This window comes from Haliotis cracherodii, unplaced genomic scaffold, assembly GCF_022045235.1.
Source record: "Haliotis cracherodii isolate W230 unplaced genomic scaffold, xgHalCrac1.p SCAF_8, whole genome shotgun sequence".
Classification (NCBI taxonomy): domain Eukaryota; kingdom Metazoa; phylum Mollusca; class Gastropoda; order Lepetellida; family Haliotidae; genus Haliotis; species Haliotis cracherodii.
The window spans coordinates 58,519,274-58,536,516 of record NW_027266341.1 but is presented as its reverse complement, the minus strand read 5'-3'; the positions used below and the strand labels follow the sequence as shown (position 1 = coordinate 58,536,516).

The 17,243-nt window shown below is 40.2% G+C and overlaps 1 protein-coding gene across 1 annotated transcript; it reads right to left on the bottom strand.

Moving 5' to 3' along the window:
• Positions 1-250: 250 nt before the first annotated feature.
• On the bottom strand, positions 251-17,242 carry LOC139449380 (uncharacterized). The gene is made up of 12 exons (XM_071230740.1): positions 16,584-17,242; positions 15,491-15,742; positions 15,028-15,131; positions 12,401-12,548; positions 11,493-11,699; positions 10,588-10,651; positions 8,775-9,059; positions 7,593-7,750; positions 6,853-7,017; positions 4,489-4,606; positions 3,322-3,586; positions 251-1,792 (listed from the first exon to the last, which is right to left on the bottom strand). The coding sequence occupies exons 3-12, from the start codon at positions 15,114-15,116 to the stop codon at positions 1,711-1,713; spliced, it is 1,581 nt and encodes a 526-aa protein (XP_071086841.1). The 5' UTR covers positions 15,117-15,131; positions 15,491-15,742; positions 16,584-17,242; the 3' UTR covers positions 251-1,710.
• Position 17,243: the final 1 nt, after the last annotated feature.

The window sequence follows — 17,243 nt, the reverse complement described above, 5'->3', positions numbered from 1 at the left end:
TCGGTGAAACCCACCAGCAGGGGTATGGTGCTGACAAACCTGGAAACATAATCGAGGCGAACCAGGATTCGAACCCACAATCATAGGTTTCTGGCATGCCCAAGGGACGCAACTCTGCACAGCGAAAAGAGAACAAGACCCGACACAGGTGGTTGTGCATATTTTAATGAAAAAGATGTCAACAATTGTATATATGTCACATATGAACAGATGATGGAGGGAAAATTGTTATCAATATATACATACAAACATACAAAACTTGAAAATCAGTTGGACTTTTGTCACATCATTACAACTATATCACTTCACTATTTGGCCAAGCGCTAGCTTTACACATCGACTCCATCCAAAACATAATTGAGAGAAAAACATTTGTTTTTTGTCCACCCATTCTTTTTCAGGTATAATTGAATAAGATAAATACATAGAATTTATAGAATTTAATGGAATGTGTAAACTATAAAATAACAATACATGGTTTTGGTTTTAGTTGTGTATGACTAGAGCCCACAGGGACATCAGGGCACCAGTGTAGGCTGCAAATGTACTCATCTTGAGAGTCAAACCTGCAGCCTGTGGTTGGCTAACACTGTCACCACGGGGCTATCATAGCAAGGGAGGAGGCTGACATTACAAAGTTCTTCCTTGATCCCAGTGAAGGGATTTTTTAACTGAAGATTTTCAATTTGGCAACAGGAAAATAGTACATACCGTATTCAACGTAATAAGCGCCCACGGCGATATTTGCTGATATATTGGCTAGTGAACAAGCCCAATTAGCATCCCTTCCGATTGACCAATGTACGCACACGTCTGTTGTTATATGCACCCTTATTTAAGGGCAATTAAATTCTGGAAAAATATATCTGTCGTACATAAACCACAAAATTTATCTTTCAACTATGTTTTTTCCCCACCAAAATAATATTTTAATAAAAGCTTCCTATTTCTTATTTTAAGAGCGCCCCGTCAAATACGGTACTTGGTATTTACTACTGGCAAATAATCCTGAGTCAGCAATTTTAGAGCTTCATCACTACCGCTGTCAAGCCAACCAGAGTGATTGAGTAGTTGGGTCCTTAGCAGCATTTATCAGTATTACAGTAATATGGCCTGCGAGACCAGAAACCAGCTTCACACATTGTACCAGTACAGTGGGGAATCAAACCTGGGTCTCCGAAGTGATGAGCCTTAACCACAAGGCTAGCCCAATACCAGGCAATTCAGGGATTGAAAGTGTGATTCACAACCAGCTTATTATCCTCCCATGTACTCCCCACAATCTGCAGCCAATTTGGCCATGTCATCCTCATTGCCATTGCCTCTTAAACCAGACATGATATTCATGTATCAGGGTGAAAGGGGCTTTAGAAATACTCGATTGCATAAACATTGCCAGCAAATATACTGAGCTCAGCTGTGGGCAACAATCCAAGGCGTCGGGATACAATGCCATATTATTAGCAGCAGTGAAGAAATAGTCTTTTGTGCTGCTTTTGATCACGCTTGGCAGCCATTGTGACCAACTAATACCCATTTTAGTCACTCCAGTCATCACATATTGGAGGCCCCATCCTGCAAACACCAGTCTCGGGTTTCAAGAAGTCGTATCACAAGGTTCTTTGGTCATATATGTGTCTTCAATAAATACTTTGTGGTATGGAAATGTTTCACTGGTGTATTCGAGGCTGGAAGAGATGGTGTTCTTCCTTAATCAACATCCTGGCGTTGAACTTCCTCGGCCGGGATCTCGGTCTGGACTGGTTTCAACATCGATTCTGTACTCTGCATACTGCAACAGATAGTAGAGTGTGTTTAGGTGAGTAAGTAGATGTTCTTAACACCCTAATCAATAAAATATTCTAACCATATCCCTCTAACCTGCAATTGTGTCACATAATCAACCAAAGCATTGAGACTGACCATCCAGTCTTGTTTAGTTACAACAAGCATGAGGTACATAGGACCTATTCCTCTCCGGAATGTTACCAGCAGTACCACTTACCACTGTTTTAGTGTTTACCCGTGGATCCCTATTCCCACATTACAATATGATTAATATAACATATGTTATATTTGGGATAACACTTTCTTAGTAAAGTACAGATTCTCATACTTTTTTGGGTTGAGTCCCGTCCATTTTTGTGGAAGCCTCGGTGGCTGAGTGGGTTAGATCGCTGACTTTGTGTGCTGTTGATTAGGTGCCTCACTCTGGCAAGTGTGGGTTCGAATCCCGGACGGGACTCAACCCCAAAAAGTACGAGAATCTGTACTTTACTAAGAAAGTGTTATCCCAAATATAACATATGTTACATTTGACCACTTTCTAAATGGCATTGTGTATTCAATATGATTAATAGTCAGCCAAAACACCAACAGCCTTCCTGAGTTGGGCTTAATAACACTTTGAACAGTGAGTGAGTGAGTTGGGTTTAACGCCGCTTTTAACAGTATTCCAGTTATATCGCGCCGTGTCAGCTTAATGTGGGAGGAAAGCCCGAAGTGATGCAGGTCTCAGACGTTTACCACTCCGGTGAAACCCACGAGCACAGGTATGGTGCTGACAAACCTAGAAACATAATTGGGGTGAACCGGGATTCGAACGTGCCCAAGGGACGCAACTCTGCACAGCGAATCGCGACGCCTTAGACGACTGGGCCCCCCGGGCCCCCCGTGCCCCCACACTTTGAACAGTATATTAGTCACCCTACAACATAATGGAGGTGGGAGAAATTCAACAGTGATGGTCAGTAGTGGTGGGATGATACACCGATACATCGGTGGATCACAATTTTTGACTTCTCGATACAAGTATCGATCACAGTCCCGCACTAAGTAAGAAATATCGATTCTGACCTTAAATGTTTGCTTTAATAACTTTAACACTAAATGCTAATCAGTAGTGCAAGTTAATATTGAAAACATACATATTTTCATTGTTGTGCCATACTTCACACTGCCAACTGTAAATCATCAGTGGGCCAGGCATTTAGCCATCCTCTATTAAAAAGATGGCTTATGCAGCACAGATAAGAGCACATGCAAGTATCGTGATACATATCGGATCGCACAGGTGGTGCATCGTCCCAGCCCGAATGGTCACTCAGGTACACCATGGGCATTGGGCCAATCAGGTCGTCTGGGATTGGAATTCCAAACTTCAGATCCCATCAGGTAAAGATGACAATCTGCACAGAAAGCTGGAGCATCTTTTCACAATACAGAATAACAGAGATTTTGAATATTTTGACAAAAGACTTGCTCTAAACTCACATGCCAATAGAATAAACAGGTAATGAATACGAAGTAATGGGTACTCACAGGTGTTCAATCCTCTGTGCCTGGTTGTGTGTGGGCGTGTCAACGTACTTAAGGCCAACGCCCCCCATGCCTTTAGTTGGGGTGCTGGAGCTATTGGGCTCGGGGTCGGGGATCAGGGTAAACATCTCATCCTGACCCCCTTTGTTGCTGGGCAACTCAACTGCCACCGGTTTCCTGATAGGCGACACCCTCTCCAGGTCATCGTCAGCGGAGTGAGATCGGATCTTAGCTTCTGCTTCTCGCGCCATTTTACGAACTTTAGATTCTATGAATGAAAGAACTTTACCCATTAATTTACATAGGATTTTGCATGGAATCATGTTGCAACAATATCTGAAAAGGTTCGATATCAACTGAGAATCTGGTGGTCAGACACACTGACTTGGTTGATGCAAGTCATTGTATCCCAATTGCATGGATTGATGTCAACCAGTGAATTGTCTGGTCCAGACTTGATTATTTACAGACTGTCATCATATATTTAAAATATTGCGGAGTGCGGCGTAAAACAACAAACACACAGTACTATTCACACTGTGAATTTATTCAGACAGCTGCTACCACTAGTTACCAACTGTGAATTTATTCAGACAGCTGCTACCACTACAGTTACCAACTGTGAATTTATTCAGACAGCTGCTACCACTATTTACCAACTGTGAATTTATTCAGACAGCTGCTACCACTAGTTACCAACTGTGAATTTATTCAGACAGCTGCTACCACTACAGATACACACTGTGAATTTATTCACATTGCCACTACCACTACAGTTACCATCTGTGAATTTATTGACAGCCACTACCACTACAGTTACCAACTGTGAATTTATTCAGACAGCCACTACCACTAGTTACCAACTGTGAATTTATTCAGACAGCTGCTACCACTAGTTACCAACTGTGAATTTATTCAGACAGCTGCTACCACTACAGATACACACTGTGAATTTATTCACATTGCCACTACCACTACAGTTACCATCTGTGAATTTATTCAGACAGCCACTACCACTACAGATACCAACTGTGACTTTATTCGGTAGTATTCAGACAGCCATTGTGAAGATTTAATCTCCATTTACTGCATGAGACTTATTCTGCCCAACATGGGGTCACACTACATTTCATTGTCTCTGTCTTCCATTATAAGAAGGGTACTGCATACCTCCATTAACAAATGACTCAATGGTGACGAAGGCGCCAGTTTTGCCGGCGGACACCGGGGTGACTGGAGATGAACTGATGGGTGGAGACTGCATCTTCACTTTATCAGGATCTGGCATCTGAAACATTCAGAATAAAAATAATGAAATAATATTTATAATATTTTTTAAAATTCTTTCAACAGAACACACAAACACCCTGACACTGAGAAGATGCTTGTACAGTGTCATGTAATTTATAGTCTGGAAGTTAATTTAAGGTACGGACGTTTACTACAAGATCTGAAAAACTGTTGGACCTACTCCAGTCAAAGTTGGTATGAGATTATTAAACAGTCATACATAACTGGATAGTTCATTTACATAGTGCGTGATTCCTGTGCAACCTTTCGAGTTGAGTTGATTGGTTCAACTGTGTCATATGGCCCTGTGACGCAGGGGTAGCATTATGCAGATGGCTGTGACAATGAATGCTCGTTCCACCCGTGACGAACATGTCTGGTTGTTGATGAAATATAGTGATAGCTAAAAAGACAGATTTTTTATTCATGCACCGATTGTCTTTAAATGTAATATCCAGTTATGTATGACTGTTTAATAATCTCATACCAACTTTGACTGGACTAGGTCCGATAGTTTTTCAGATATTGTAGTAAACGTTGGTACCTTAAATTACCTTCCAGACTATAGTGGTTGGGAATAACATCTATGGTGGGAAAAATTTTACAATAAAAATGTGCAATTATATACTTATCCTATCACACAATGCATTTCTTCCTTCTTTTTTTCGATCCTATGTGAAAACGTGGTCACTACCCAAAACAAATGGGTCACGCACTGGAATCCTGTGCATTATATGACCTGATCATGTGATTGCCTCTGCCGCGGGATTCTCTTTGGCAGAGCTGACAGGCTAGAGGAGCTGTGATGCAGGGATGGTCGGGAGGTCATATTGCGATTGCGATGGGATAGGTATAAAAGTATACAATTTATAGTAAACTTTACAATGTTTAAACTCATCCTATCTTACACTATGCATCTATCCCACCCTAGCCAGACATGAGCAAACTGGTGCTAAACAGTTAAATGAAAATTTGATAACACTGCCGAGACAAGAACTTCTGAGTGAGTGAGCGAGTTGGGTTTAACGCCGTTTTTAACACTATTCCAGTTATATCACGGCGTGTCAGCTTAATGTGAGAGGAAAGCCTGAAGTCATGCAGGTCTTGGACGTTTACCACTTTGGTGAAACCCACGAGCACGGGTATGGTGCTGACAAACCTAGAAACATAATCAAGGCAAACCAGGATTCGAACCCCCGATCATAGGTTTCTGGCATGCCCAAGGGACGCAACTCTGCACAGCGAATTGTGGCGCCTTTGACGACTGGGCCACCCGTGCCCCCACAAGAACTTCTGAGTCAGGAAAACACCATAACATGAGATACGATCCCTAAATGTAAGATGGATGTAACAGCATGTTTTGAGGTATGACATCATTATATAAATGAACACGTAGCTGTTAAGAACAATCTGTATAGCATATGACTTATAATCAATCCAGAAGGGGTTGTAACATTCCTGGGTCGTACCCAAACTCAACGAGAGCAACAACAACACGTCTGGTCATTTATTCTTCATTTTGTCAAAAGCCAAGGTGCGTCATGTGACGTAACAAGTCGATCTATTTATAGTATGTAAACACATCAGGGGTCACCAGTAGGGCTGTTACGATTCACTCGCGTATTCGGTGAACCGAACCATATCCATTCATAAATTGAATTCTTTATTCGTGACCAATAGAAATAAATATTTATGAATAAGCAATCATGTGCTTCATGTACCTACCCTGTATCTAAAAATATCCATAAGAACATGTTATATGCATAGATTTCTTCAAAGACAACACTCTTATAATATTTAATTTGACAGTATTGTGGTCCCTGGTCATTGTCGCATTTGAGCAGATACTAGTACCTGGATAAGTGCAGTATATAAATGTATAATATGTTAATGATTAACAAACCATGTCAAATAATTTGTGTTGCTTTTGTTTCATTGAATGTAACAAATAATACATCAACTGCTGACTTGTTTTTGTATTCGTGAATTAATATTCGCCTTCGTTATATTCGTGATACAAATTGTATTCGCCTCATAGTGTATTTGTTGCAGCCCTAGTCACCAGTCAATTGATTCTACAAGACAGGTCACAGCACCATCTCACACGGACAATAGAGGGCGCCTGCTCGGCATCTCTTTTAAGGCATTGTCAAGAAATTATTGAATTATGGAATATTGGAATTTTGGAATTATTGAATCTTAAATTGGAGACATATATCCATTGTTAACTAAAGGCATATTTACCCTGGACTCTAAGATAAGCATCCTGTTCTCCAGGAGTTTGAGTCTGGCATCGGCATTATTCCAGCGACTCATGTCAAGCACCGGCTCCTGGGTGGCGGGTATGGACTTCTGTAGATCAAACATGGCCTCCATCTGGCCAACACGACTATCAACAGCTTCCAGCATCTGAAGGACAGAGAATTGTAACACACATTATTTTCTTTTACATTCATGATGGAGTTATTACAGGGTTAGTGCAGAATTATTATCACAAAAATGCATTTTTTAGAGTAAAAATATCATTTATACTTATCTTGACTTATACTCATTGCTTATCTCTCTCTTTTCCGAAAGGTAGTAGAAACTTTCTGTGTGTCACAGAGAAGTAAAAAAAACAGCTCACCCGAATGTATATTCTATGTTCCTGTTGGTTGGTTGGTTTGTTGTATAACGCCGCACTCAGCAATATTCCAGCTATATGACGGCGGTCTGTAAATATTTGAGTCTGGACCAGACAGTCCGGTGATTAATATCATGTGCATCGATCCATGCAATTGGGATCGATGACATGCATCAACCAAGTCAGCGAACCTGACCACGCGACGCCGTTAGTTGCCTTTTATGACAAGCATAGTCGCCTTTTACGGCAAGCATGGGTTGCTGAAGATCTATTCTACCTCAGATCTTCACAGGTTCTATGTTCGTGTAATCACATTGTTAGCAAAGATACAAATGTCATTTTGACATTTATTTTTACTTACTGACATGATATTGTTGATTTTCTCATTAAGTTCTTGAAAACAAAGAACCGCTGCATTGGTGTTCATCCCATCCCTGCTGTCCCCGTTGACTGCCGCCACAGGCTCGGACAGGGGTGTGGTGGGTGAAGCAGCTGCCGCATCAATGGCCGATTCATTTCCTGGACAAACAAAGATGTTTCTGTGTAAATTGATCATAAAATAAGAGAAACAAGACATTCACAACATCAAACATGAAATTCTATGATGTTGAAAACATAAATGACAATGATTTGAACTATTAGAAACGTTTTGTCAAAATAACACATTTTTATTATGCAAGTGTGAATCCCAAGGAGAAATTGCTTTTGTGAGACCATATTATACCTCCTAAGCCTCAAGTATTATACTTTAATCGACTTAGGGTTTATATTTGGTGTCTGCACCCATGAAGAAACAACTTTAATACTAAAGATGAATGAGAGACTGTGTGTTTATGTCAGACACTGTAGCCAACAAGATTCAGCAGCCTGTCAATAATCTTGACAAACCAGTGACCAAAATTGGACAATCTTAGACACCTTGCAGGGATTTGTCTGGTCCTGCTCAAAGGCCAATATTCGGCCCAAAGTCTACAGCAAATGTCAGTAAAAATTCCCAAATTAGAAATAAAACTTTCCCACTTCATGTTAATGTGTGATGTCTTTGTGGAGATAACTTGTATATCACAGACAACAGGGCCAATAAAGTGGAAGGGGCATCAATGCTTAGTTTTACATAATCACACTGAATGCAATGTTAAAATACCTCTGAATCAAGGAAAATGTTTTGTTTTCTAAAATCCCAATTTTGAACAAAATAATTATTTCTTCCCCAAGTATGCTTTTCATGGGCACTAAGTTTAGAATCCTAGATAAATTCCTGCCCCGACATTTCAGAGTGCCATGGCGCCTGCACCCAAACTGTATCTCCAGCTAAGGAATGCGTGTGATCTGTGTGGGTTTTTAATTGTTAAAATCGAAATTTCAGAAGGTGATAAAGCTCAAGAAGCCACACATCCTTCATTTGGCAGCGAAGGTTGCTAATGGTTCACGATCATCTATGGAGGCATCATCAGACCTTCACGCCGAGCAGGTACCATGTCAAATACTATTGAGATTAAACTATATTATTTATAACTACTTGAAGGGTTGTATGTTTTCTTACCTTGAGGCTTTGGCATGTTTACCACCTCCACAGCACGGGGTTTGACTCGAGCAATGCTTGGCGTGTACAAGGAAAATAAAGAGTCACATGACTGGTTGGGGTCAATGACCTCCTTGATGACCCGGGGTTTGCCGGGCCCAGGGAGAGATGACCGGATCGAAGGGGATCTGTACTTGCTCAGTTCAACATGAGTCATGGCTGACGCCGATCTGTTGAGAGTTGTCTTCTTGGCAGCAGCATTGGTGGCACTCAATGCACGTGGTGGCGGCATGCTGGTGGAGGATTCTGGGAAATACAGATCAATAAACTAGGAATTTACAACCTAAACATAGTTCTGTTTGAGCATGTTGTGTGTTGTTTTATGTCCACTGTAGCATGGTAGCCTGTAAATAAAAGGTGAGGTGAAATGGGGTTTAACGTTGCATCCCTTATTATTGCACTTATATAGCGACATGCATGCACGTGTGTGTGTTTGGCTGCTTGTACTAGTCCGGACTGATGCAGATTTATAGTGCTAGCTCACTGAGATACCATGCCGCAGTTTAACATGAATACCCCACTCAGACACAGTATACTGACTCTAAGCCGACCAGTCCTTGTTTTAGCCCCTTAATGACGAGCGCCAGACAGGGTAACAACAAGTACCATCTTTTAACGTCTTTTGGTATGACGCGGACGGGGATCGAACCCAGGACCTTCCGCTCTCCCACTATAAATAATAGACTCTGGACAAACCAGTGACCGATTTGTCAAGAATAAGCTCCGACATCGGTGTATAGTATGACTCTATATTATCATGGGCTCTATATTATCGTATCGGTGAATCTCGTAATCCACACAACCTGTCCACTGTTTACTTATGCAAATCTGAGCACAATATTTCATCGCATGATCAAATACAGGACTCATTGCTGTATGTCATGGCTACTAATAAGTACCCACGTTTACTTTGCTTCTGGAATGTTTTTGAAGTGGAATTACTCCTATCTCCATAAAAAATAGATTAGAAAAGAACCCATTTGTTTGGACGAAGTCCCTTGACCCAAGTTAGGTCATATGACTACCGATAATACATAATCCAAAACAGGAAGTGATGTAAGGCACATATTCCACACGTATCATACCACAATTAAACAGAGTTGCCAGCCCTTGAGTCGCTACCCCACTCAGACATAGTAAACACTCTGAAATGACCAGTATTTCCTATATCCCCTTAACGCCAAGAGTCAGGCAGGGCAACAACAAGTTTGTTGTTTAAAGCCTCACTCGGAGGGGGAAACGTTGATGATAGCATAAATAAATGAGGCCAACATGCCTGTGCACAGTTAAAATCTGTGCAAAGCATGAAGATGAAATGCACACAGAAAATAACTGCATGCAAATCATGTAGGTTCCTGTCAGTAACATTACAATTCTTAAAGCTCTTAACCTCAATCTACAATACTGAATGACTGTCTTTTCATAAAGTTTTCTTACTGACAAACTAAGGGACATAACTCTTGCTCAGTTCGGCTAATCCAGACTACAAATTCAATCTGAACCAAATTCACGGATTTCAATGTATTATAGTATTGTGCCTTTTCTGAAGCCCAAGATCTTAATCTTAACAGAACAGCGAGCATGGTTTTACGCCACTTTTAGCAATATTCCAGCAATAACATGGTGCAGAAACCAGAAATGGGCTTCCCACATTGTACCCACGTGGGGAATCATACCCGGGTCGTCGGCTGGCCAGTAAACGCTTTAACCACTAGGCTACCCCACCATTCCTAATTTTAATTGGGCATCAGAGTCAAGAATATCTTGAACTCACTTGCAGGCTCTTTCTTTGTTGCTGTGGTTGCTGCGGTCCCTGTGGCTGCAGACTTAGGTCGAATCTGAAAAAAAAACACTGCAACTGCGGCAACAGATATGTGGGAAACAAGAACTCTATATGTTAATTCTTTAATTGATCTGGCTGGTCAATGGACTTATTGGTGTTTTATGAGGATTTGTGCAAAACACAAAATCATTTACTAAAAGAGGTGACTATGGGGCACCATTGTCATGGCTACCAAGATCAGGTCATTGTGCATTCAAATGAAGATTTACTCAAAACATAAGTTCCTACACACAAACATTTCACTTTCACTGGAGATATATCAATGTTTGTTTGTTTGTTGTTTAATTCAGCAGTCAGCAATATTCCAGCTATATGATGTTGGTTTGTAAATAATCAAGTCTGGACAAGACAATCCAGTGATTGACACCATGAGCATCAATCAATGCATCAACAATGACAGCAATGGTCAAGTTCATTATTCGATGTGGGAAAAGTCACGGACATACAAAATCGGATTCACAAAGGAAAATTGCAGGCACCAAAGGCCCTCGAGTATGAACCATTTTAAGCCAATAATTTGCACAAGTTGAGACTACCTGCAGAGAAGTGAGGGAGTGAATGTGGCTTTACGCCGCTTTTAGCAATATCCCAGCGGGCTTCACACATTGTACCAATGTGGGGAATTGAACCCAGGTTTTCGGCGTGAGGAACGAACACTTTAACCACTAGGCTACCCGACCGCCCCTACAGACAAGTGAAGTTTTCCTGGTTTACTGTTACTTGCCAAGGACAAGTTCACAATTTTGATAATTCCACACTCCTAAACCCATGGTCTTTGGTTCCTGGCATGCCTAAGGGACACAACTCTGCGCCTGTCTGTGGCCTGTCAGACTCACCCTTCCAGAAGGAGGCCTGGCAATGTTGTCCATGGAGGAGTTGAGTTTGAAGGCGGAGGAGGGTTTACTGGAGTAGGTCGTGCGACAGTGCTTCTGCACTCGCTGGAGGACTTCTGTAACCATTATGATCTTCCTCTCCGCAAACTGGGTAGAGAAAAACTGATCCTTGGTCACCAAGGGTTTGTAGGAAAACATGTCCCGGAGAATCTGAAGGGAAAAGGGATTTTGATAATGAATACATGAAGTTTAAGTTTCCACAAAAATAAACAAGAACACCAGCAAATGTGAGATTTAATGCCATAGAAAAATCAAAATTATATTGGTAATTTATAAGCCATATGCTTCCATGACAACCAAGAAAATATATTACAGCAGAGCTGTTTTTGTAAATATTAATCAAACAGGATATTCATATCGTTTTGAGGAACGTCTCAAAGGTTAGACAGAAAAAATGGAAGCTTCAAATACAAATTAATGACAAGGTTTCACATGACGCAGGGCAGGAACCCTGCATAGTTGACATTATTTTCACAACAAAACATTTTCAGTGAGTCATATATTAATATCAGTCAGATCACTTCCTTCAAAAACATCCAAACAGTGTTAAAGAAAATGTTTACTTATGCATAATTTGACACAATGTAATTTCTTTGTCATCAATATCTTGTCAATTAGAGGTTAAACTCATGTAGAACTCTAAACGGTATTCATAATTTTCCAAATGAGTCAGGATGAATCCAAGTGTTCATTGGCTAGGTGAAACTCTGTTCAACCAATGAGATTGCTACACATACTCCCATGTGTATTGTCTACACAGTTATAAACAAACGCATAAACATGAGTACTTTGTGAACAAGGTTTCATGTGCCGAAATTCTAACACAAAGTCATTGATGTTTGTCCTCTTACCTTGTAAATAGAGTCTATGAAAGTTGCATCAGACTTGGCAAACAGTACAATATCCTTGGCAGCAATCTCTTCAGCCAGTTTGGTGCTGTAGCTGGTGAAGCCATGATGGAGGATGGGCATGAAGGCCTTGGCATCACCTTGAGTCAGCCTGCCAGGCAACATTCCAAACATACAGCAATCTGTGATGCAGGGCAACATTCCAAACATACAACAATCTCAGATTCAGGAATGCACTTACATTTTCTCATACATATTCTAGAAACATAATTAGAATGACAGTTCTACAGTTTCAGTCACAAAATACTCATTTGCAGCTTCATTAGATTACAAGCCAGTGGACCTGTGAAGAATCCGGGGTAGAATAGGTCTTCAGCAAACCCTGCTTGCCGTAAAATGTGACTATGCTTGTCAGAAAAGGCGACTAACACGATCGGGTGGTCAGGCTCGCTGACTTGCTTCCAATTGTGTGGATCGATGTTCATGATGTCAATCACTGGATTGTCTGGTCCAGAATCGATTATTTACAGACCGCGGTCATATAGCTGGAATACTGCTGAGTGCGGTGTTAAACAACAAACCAACCAACAAGCCAGTGTTTATCAAAGCCTAGGTCACATGATAAGCCTACACCAGTGTGGTCACTGAAGCAGAAATGGAATAAGCTTGGGGGTTATCAGCTTCTGTTTACAAACAAAGCTTCAGAACAGCCGACTTTCTGTCCCTTCAGAGAGTCAGGGCTCCAGATAATTTTTTAAAATATAGAGTTTTTATTCACATTATCAGTGTTTGATAGTTTTCTTTGGGTATTCAGTATATTCTTCATCCCTTGGATTCAGTCTTTGGGGTATTTTTAAACCAATCAGAAAGACAACTGCTTTCTGCTAAAAATGTTGTTCCAGTCAACTACCTACAATAAACTTTGGTTATAATGAACCCAAACGGACCACTCATTTTAGTTCATTATAGTGAGTGAGTGAGTATGGTTTTATGCTGCTTTTAGCAATATTCCAGCAATATCATGGCGGGGGACACCAGAAATGGGCTTCATACACTGTACCCATGTCGGGAATCGAACCCAGTTCTTCGGCGTGCAAGCGAACGCTTTAACCACAAGGCTACCCGACCGCCCCTTAGTTCATTATAACCGTAGTTCGTTACAAGTGTATATACAGCATATGGACAGGGTCAAAACACATTTCATTATATACGTCAGTTCGTTATAAGCGTGTTCGTTGTAAATGTAGTTTATGGTATTTTCTTCTGACCATGTGCTGTCCTGAGTGTGTCGAATGTTGAATCATCTTACAACAGTGATACATGGCTCAATTACAGTAACTGACTCTTAGTCATTTTTTTCACATAAAGGTGACGCTTGCATTCAGTCAGCAAACAAATACAAGTAAAACAAATCAGGTATAACAGCGAGTTGAAAACGGCTACCTTGGGTAAATTACTCACTTATACTACTGAGTTTTCGTAAACATTTCAAGTGTATTTGAAAGCAAACGACTCAAATTATCTGGGTTATGGCGACTTATTGTGCATATTTCACGTAAATATGCAGCTTATCTAGAGTTCTGGGTATTCATGAAAAGTTTGTTAAATGCAAATTCCTTTCTGTGCACGTCAGCAGTACATCTTGATTAACTCATCTCAAAAACAAACAATTTATTGGGTAAAAATTGCATAGTGTCCCTAAAGCAACTTCCAAACCACTGTTAACTGGACTTTCAATGGCTACCTTCAGAGGAAAACAGTTATATAACTAGGGGAACAAACTATCCATGTGTACTTGAACTGAACTTGTGAAGGCCGATGTAATATCATCGATCAGTCTCCATAAAAAATGTTCTTGTACAAGGGTTTAATGTGTAGCTTTATAAATTCACCAACAAAAGAATTGTGAATACCATACATGTTGATTAATACATGAAGAATTACTCATATTCAAGAGATAGTAGATTAGTTTAACTCACAACTAAACATACTGGTATGTTGTGTGAATTTACGCTCATTAACGCATCACATGTGACGTCATAGACCCATGACTCGAGATGCACCTTTTGTCTCCTGTAGGATTAGCGTGTAAAGCAGCATATCATGATAAGAATAGACACTCTGTGGTAACACTTGACTGATTGTTAGGTTTGTCATTAAGTAGAACATATTGGAAACATCTCTTCTTAACATACATACCTCTCTATAGGTTTCTAAACTTTGCGTTTCTTTTGGTAGTGAGCATCTTCCGATCGCTTCACACACAATTTCGCCGAAATTAATTCAAACAATATTAAAAGGAATTTTGAATAAAATTAATGAAATAAGTTACAAACATAAGTCCAGATATACAAAGAACAATTTTTATAGCCAGACAGTGTACATGACTAATTTGCGTACTTCAGTATGGATTTGTGTTTTTTGGAAAAAAAGTGTGCACGATACTCAAGAAAATATGGTATTAGCAGCCTAAAGGTTTCTGGTATTTAAAGTAGACAGCTGCCCTATTTTAGCTATGGTCAGCTATTTGTATGTTAATGTCAGTAAACATTCCTTTGTGCTTCTTGTCTATGTGTATAAGTACATAAAGTAAAGAAGTAAACTGGTAAACAATATTTTGAGAAACTCACCCCTTTATATCAACCGACTCTGGATATTTCATCAACTTGATCTCTGTCTGCAGCTTCCTGAGGTTATTTTTCAAATCTCCAGTTGGCATCTTGAATACTGATATCTAAAACATAAGCTTGTCATAATTTATATCAAATTATTTCGCATTGTTTACATTACATTTTTAGATCCTTAAATCATCACAGAAAGTTTGTCTCTTTCTTTCTCACAATATGTAACCATCATTAATTGGTACACAATCCACGTGCATATCTGACCTCGCCAAGTGAATTCTCACGAATTTAACAGTGCATTTTGATATGATTGAAAACTGAATCACATTGCTCGAATCGTAATGTTTTGATCGAAAACTGGACAAAATACACTAAATTGCGTTCCAAAAGGTAATTATCACAGCAGGACTAATTCCTTGACAGAAACGAGTACTAGCATACACAATTCCGACGAAATACGCTAACATACATTCAAGTGAGTTTATTTCAATCGTTGATAGCCAGGTCTGTCGCTGAACCTCTTCTGACTCTATCTGTTTGTTCACGTTCGAATATGACGCGATTTCCCGCGAAAAGCGCCACCTGGGGGTCGTTTTTCTTGTTCTATTTGCGTGGGTTGTTTCGTTTCCGAGAACAGTTGAAATGAGGAAACTGGAAGTTAGCACAGCATAGAAGCTGAAACCAACTTGAGCCATTTGTAACTTTAGTGGGGTGGCGTTACCTAAGAAACAAACACTACCCGTAAATATTTTTTTATTATTAATAATATCACTTTAACAGCCAAATCAATATGTTATCATGGTAGGAAATGCGCATACAAAATGTCAGATTTAAGAACGGGGGCGAAATAAGGAAGCGTAATCGTTTAAAATAGCCGACAGCTGTTTGGCTCCATAACGCTTGGAGCCTTCATTTAGATTGGAAGTTCGCTCAAGTTTAATCTGACGCGACCTTCTACGGCTATGTCCTCAGATCTTAATGAAGAAAGTTATCTTATCGGAGTAAAAGATCTGATTTTAACGACATTGTGTACAATGTGTAGTCTGTCTTACAGACCCTGATACAAATATATATCAAATACAGCCCATGCAAGTCTATAATGTTTGGCAAGTCTAGATCACTGCAGTATCAGGAAAATGAAGAGAGTCACTGGGCTCCTTTTTATTATATTTTTATTAAGATAACTGAACAACTGGTTTTTTTTATGTAAGATGTGTTCATTTCAGAGACTAGATGTTAGTCTATACAATATGTGACCTGGCTGATTGTGGGTCGTTGCTCATATTGTCAACCATAGTTTGCCTCACCTAGATCAATCTCATTAAAATCAGATCTTAGTTCCCGCTTCCGCTGAACAAATTTCATTCACCCCAGTTACATATGATTGACGTAATGTAATAATATTTTTTGTTTGTTGTTTAACGCCGCACTCAGCAATATTCCATCTATATGATGACGGCTTGTAAATAGTCGAGTCTGGACCAGACAATCCAGTGACATATCATGAGCATTGATCTTCTACGCAACTTAGTGATTGACATAATAAACATTGATCTACACACCTGGGATACCATCAGTGGCGGGTCCAGGGTAGGTTGGGGTGTATCGGGCGGTCGTCACCCCCTTTTTAAAAGAAACAAAAAATCCTGCAATGATTATATGATGATTTGCATGTTAAAGTACAATTTACAATGGTTTACATGTTGTGTTTGTGTATTTTTGGGTAGGCTTTAGGGTGGACCACACACACACGCGCGCACACACACACACACGCACGCACACACGCACGCACACAGACATTTTTTTAAACCCTGGATCCGTCCCTCTGACCAGGTCGTGCATCAAATCAACCAAAAATGACGACCAATTCTAACCCGGATCTTTACTTTAACGCCGAACTCAGCAATATTCCAGCTATATGACGGCGGTCTGTAAATAATTGAGTCTGGACCAGACAATCCAGTGATTGACATCATGAGCATCGATCCATGCAATTGGCATACGATGACATGTATCCACCAAGTCAGCGAGCCTGACCACCCGATCCTGTTAGTCGCCTCTTACAAGCATAGTCGCCTTTTACGACAAGCATGGGTTGCTGAAGACCTATTCTAACCCGGATCTTCACGGGTCGGATCTTTACTGGTCAACATAATAATAGTACTGACATAATGCAAATGAGTTTATTCCTAACTTCCAAACGAGCTACACGTAAAATGACA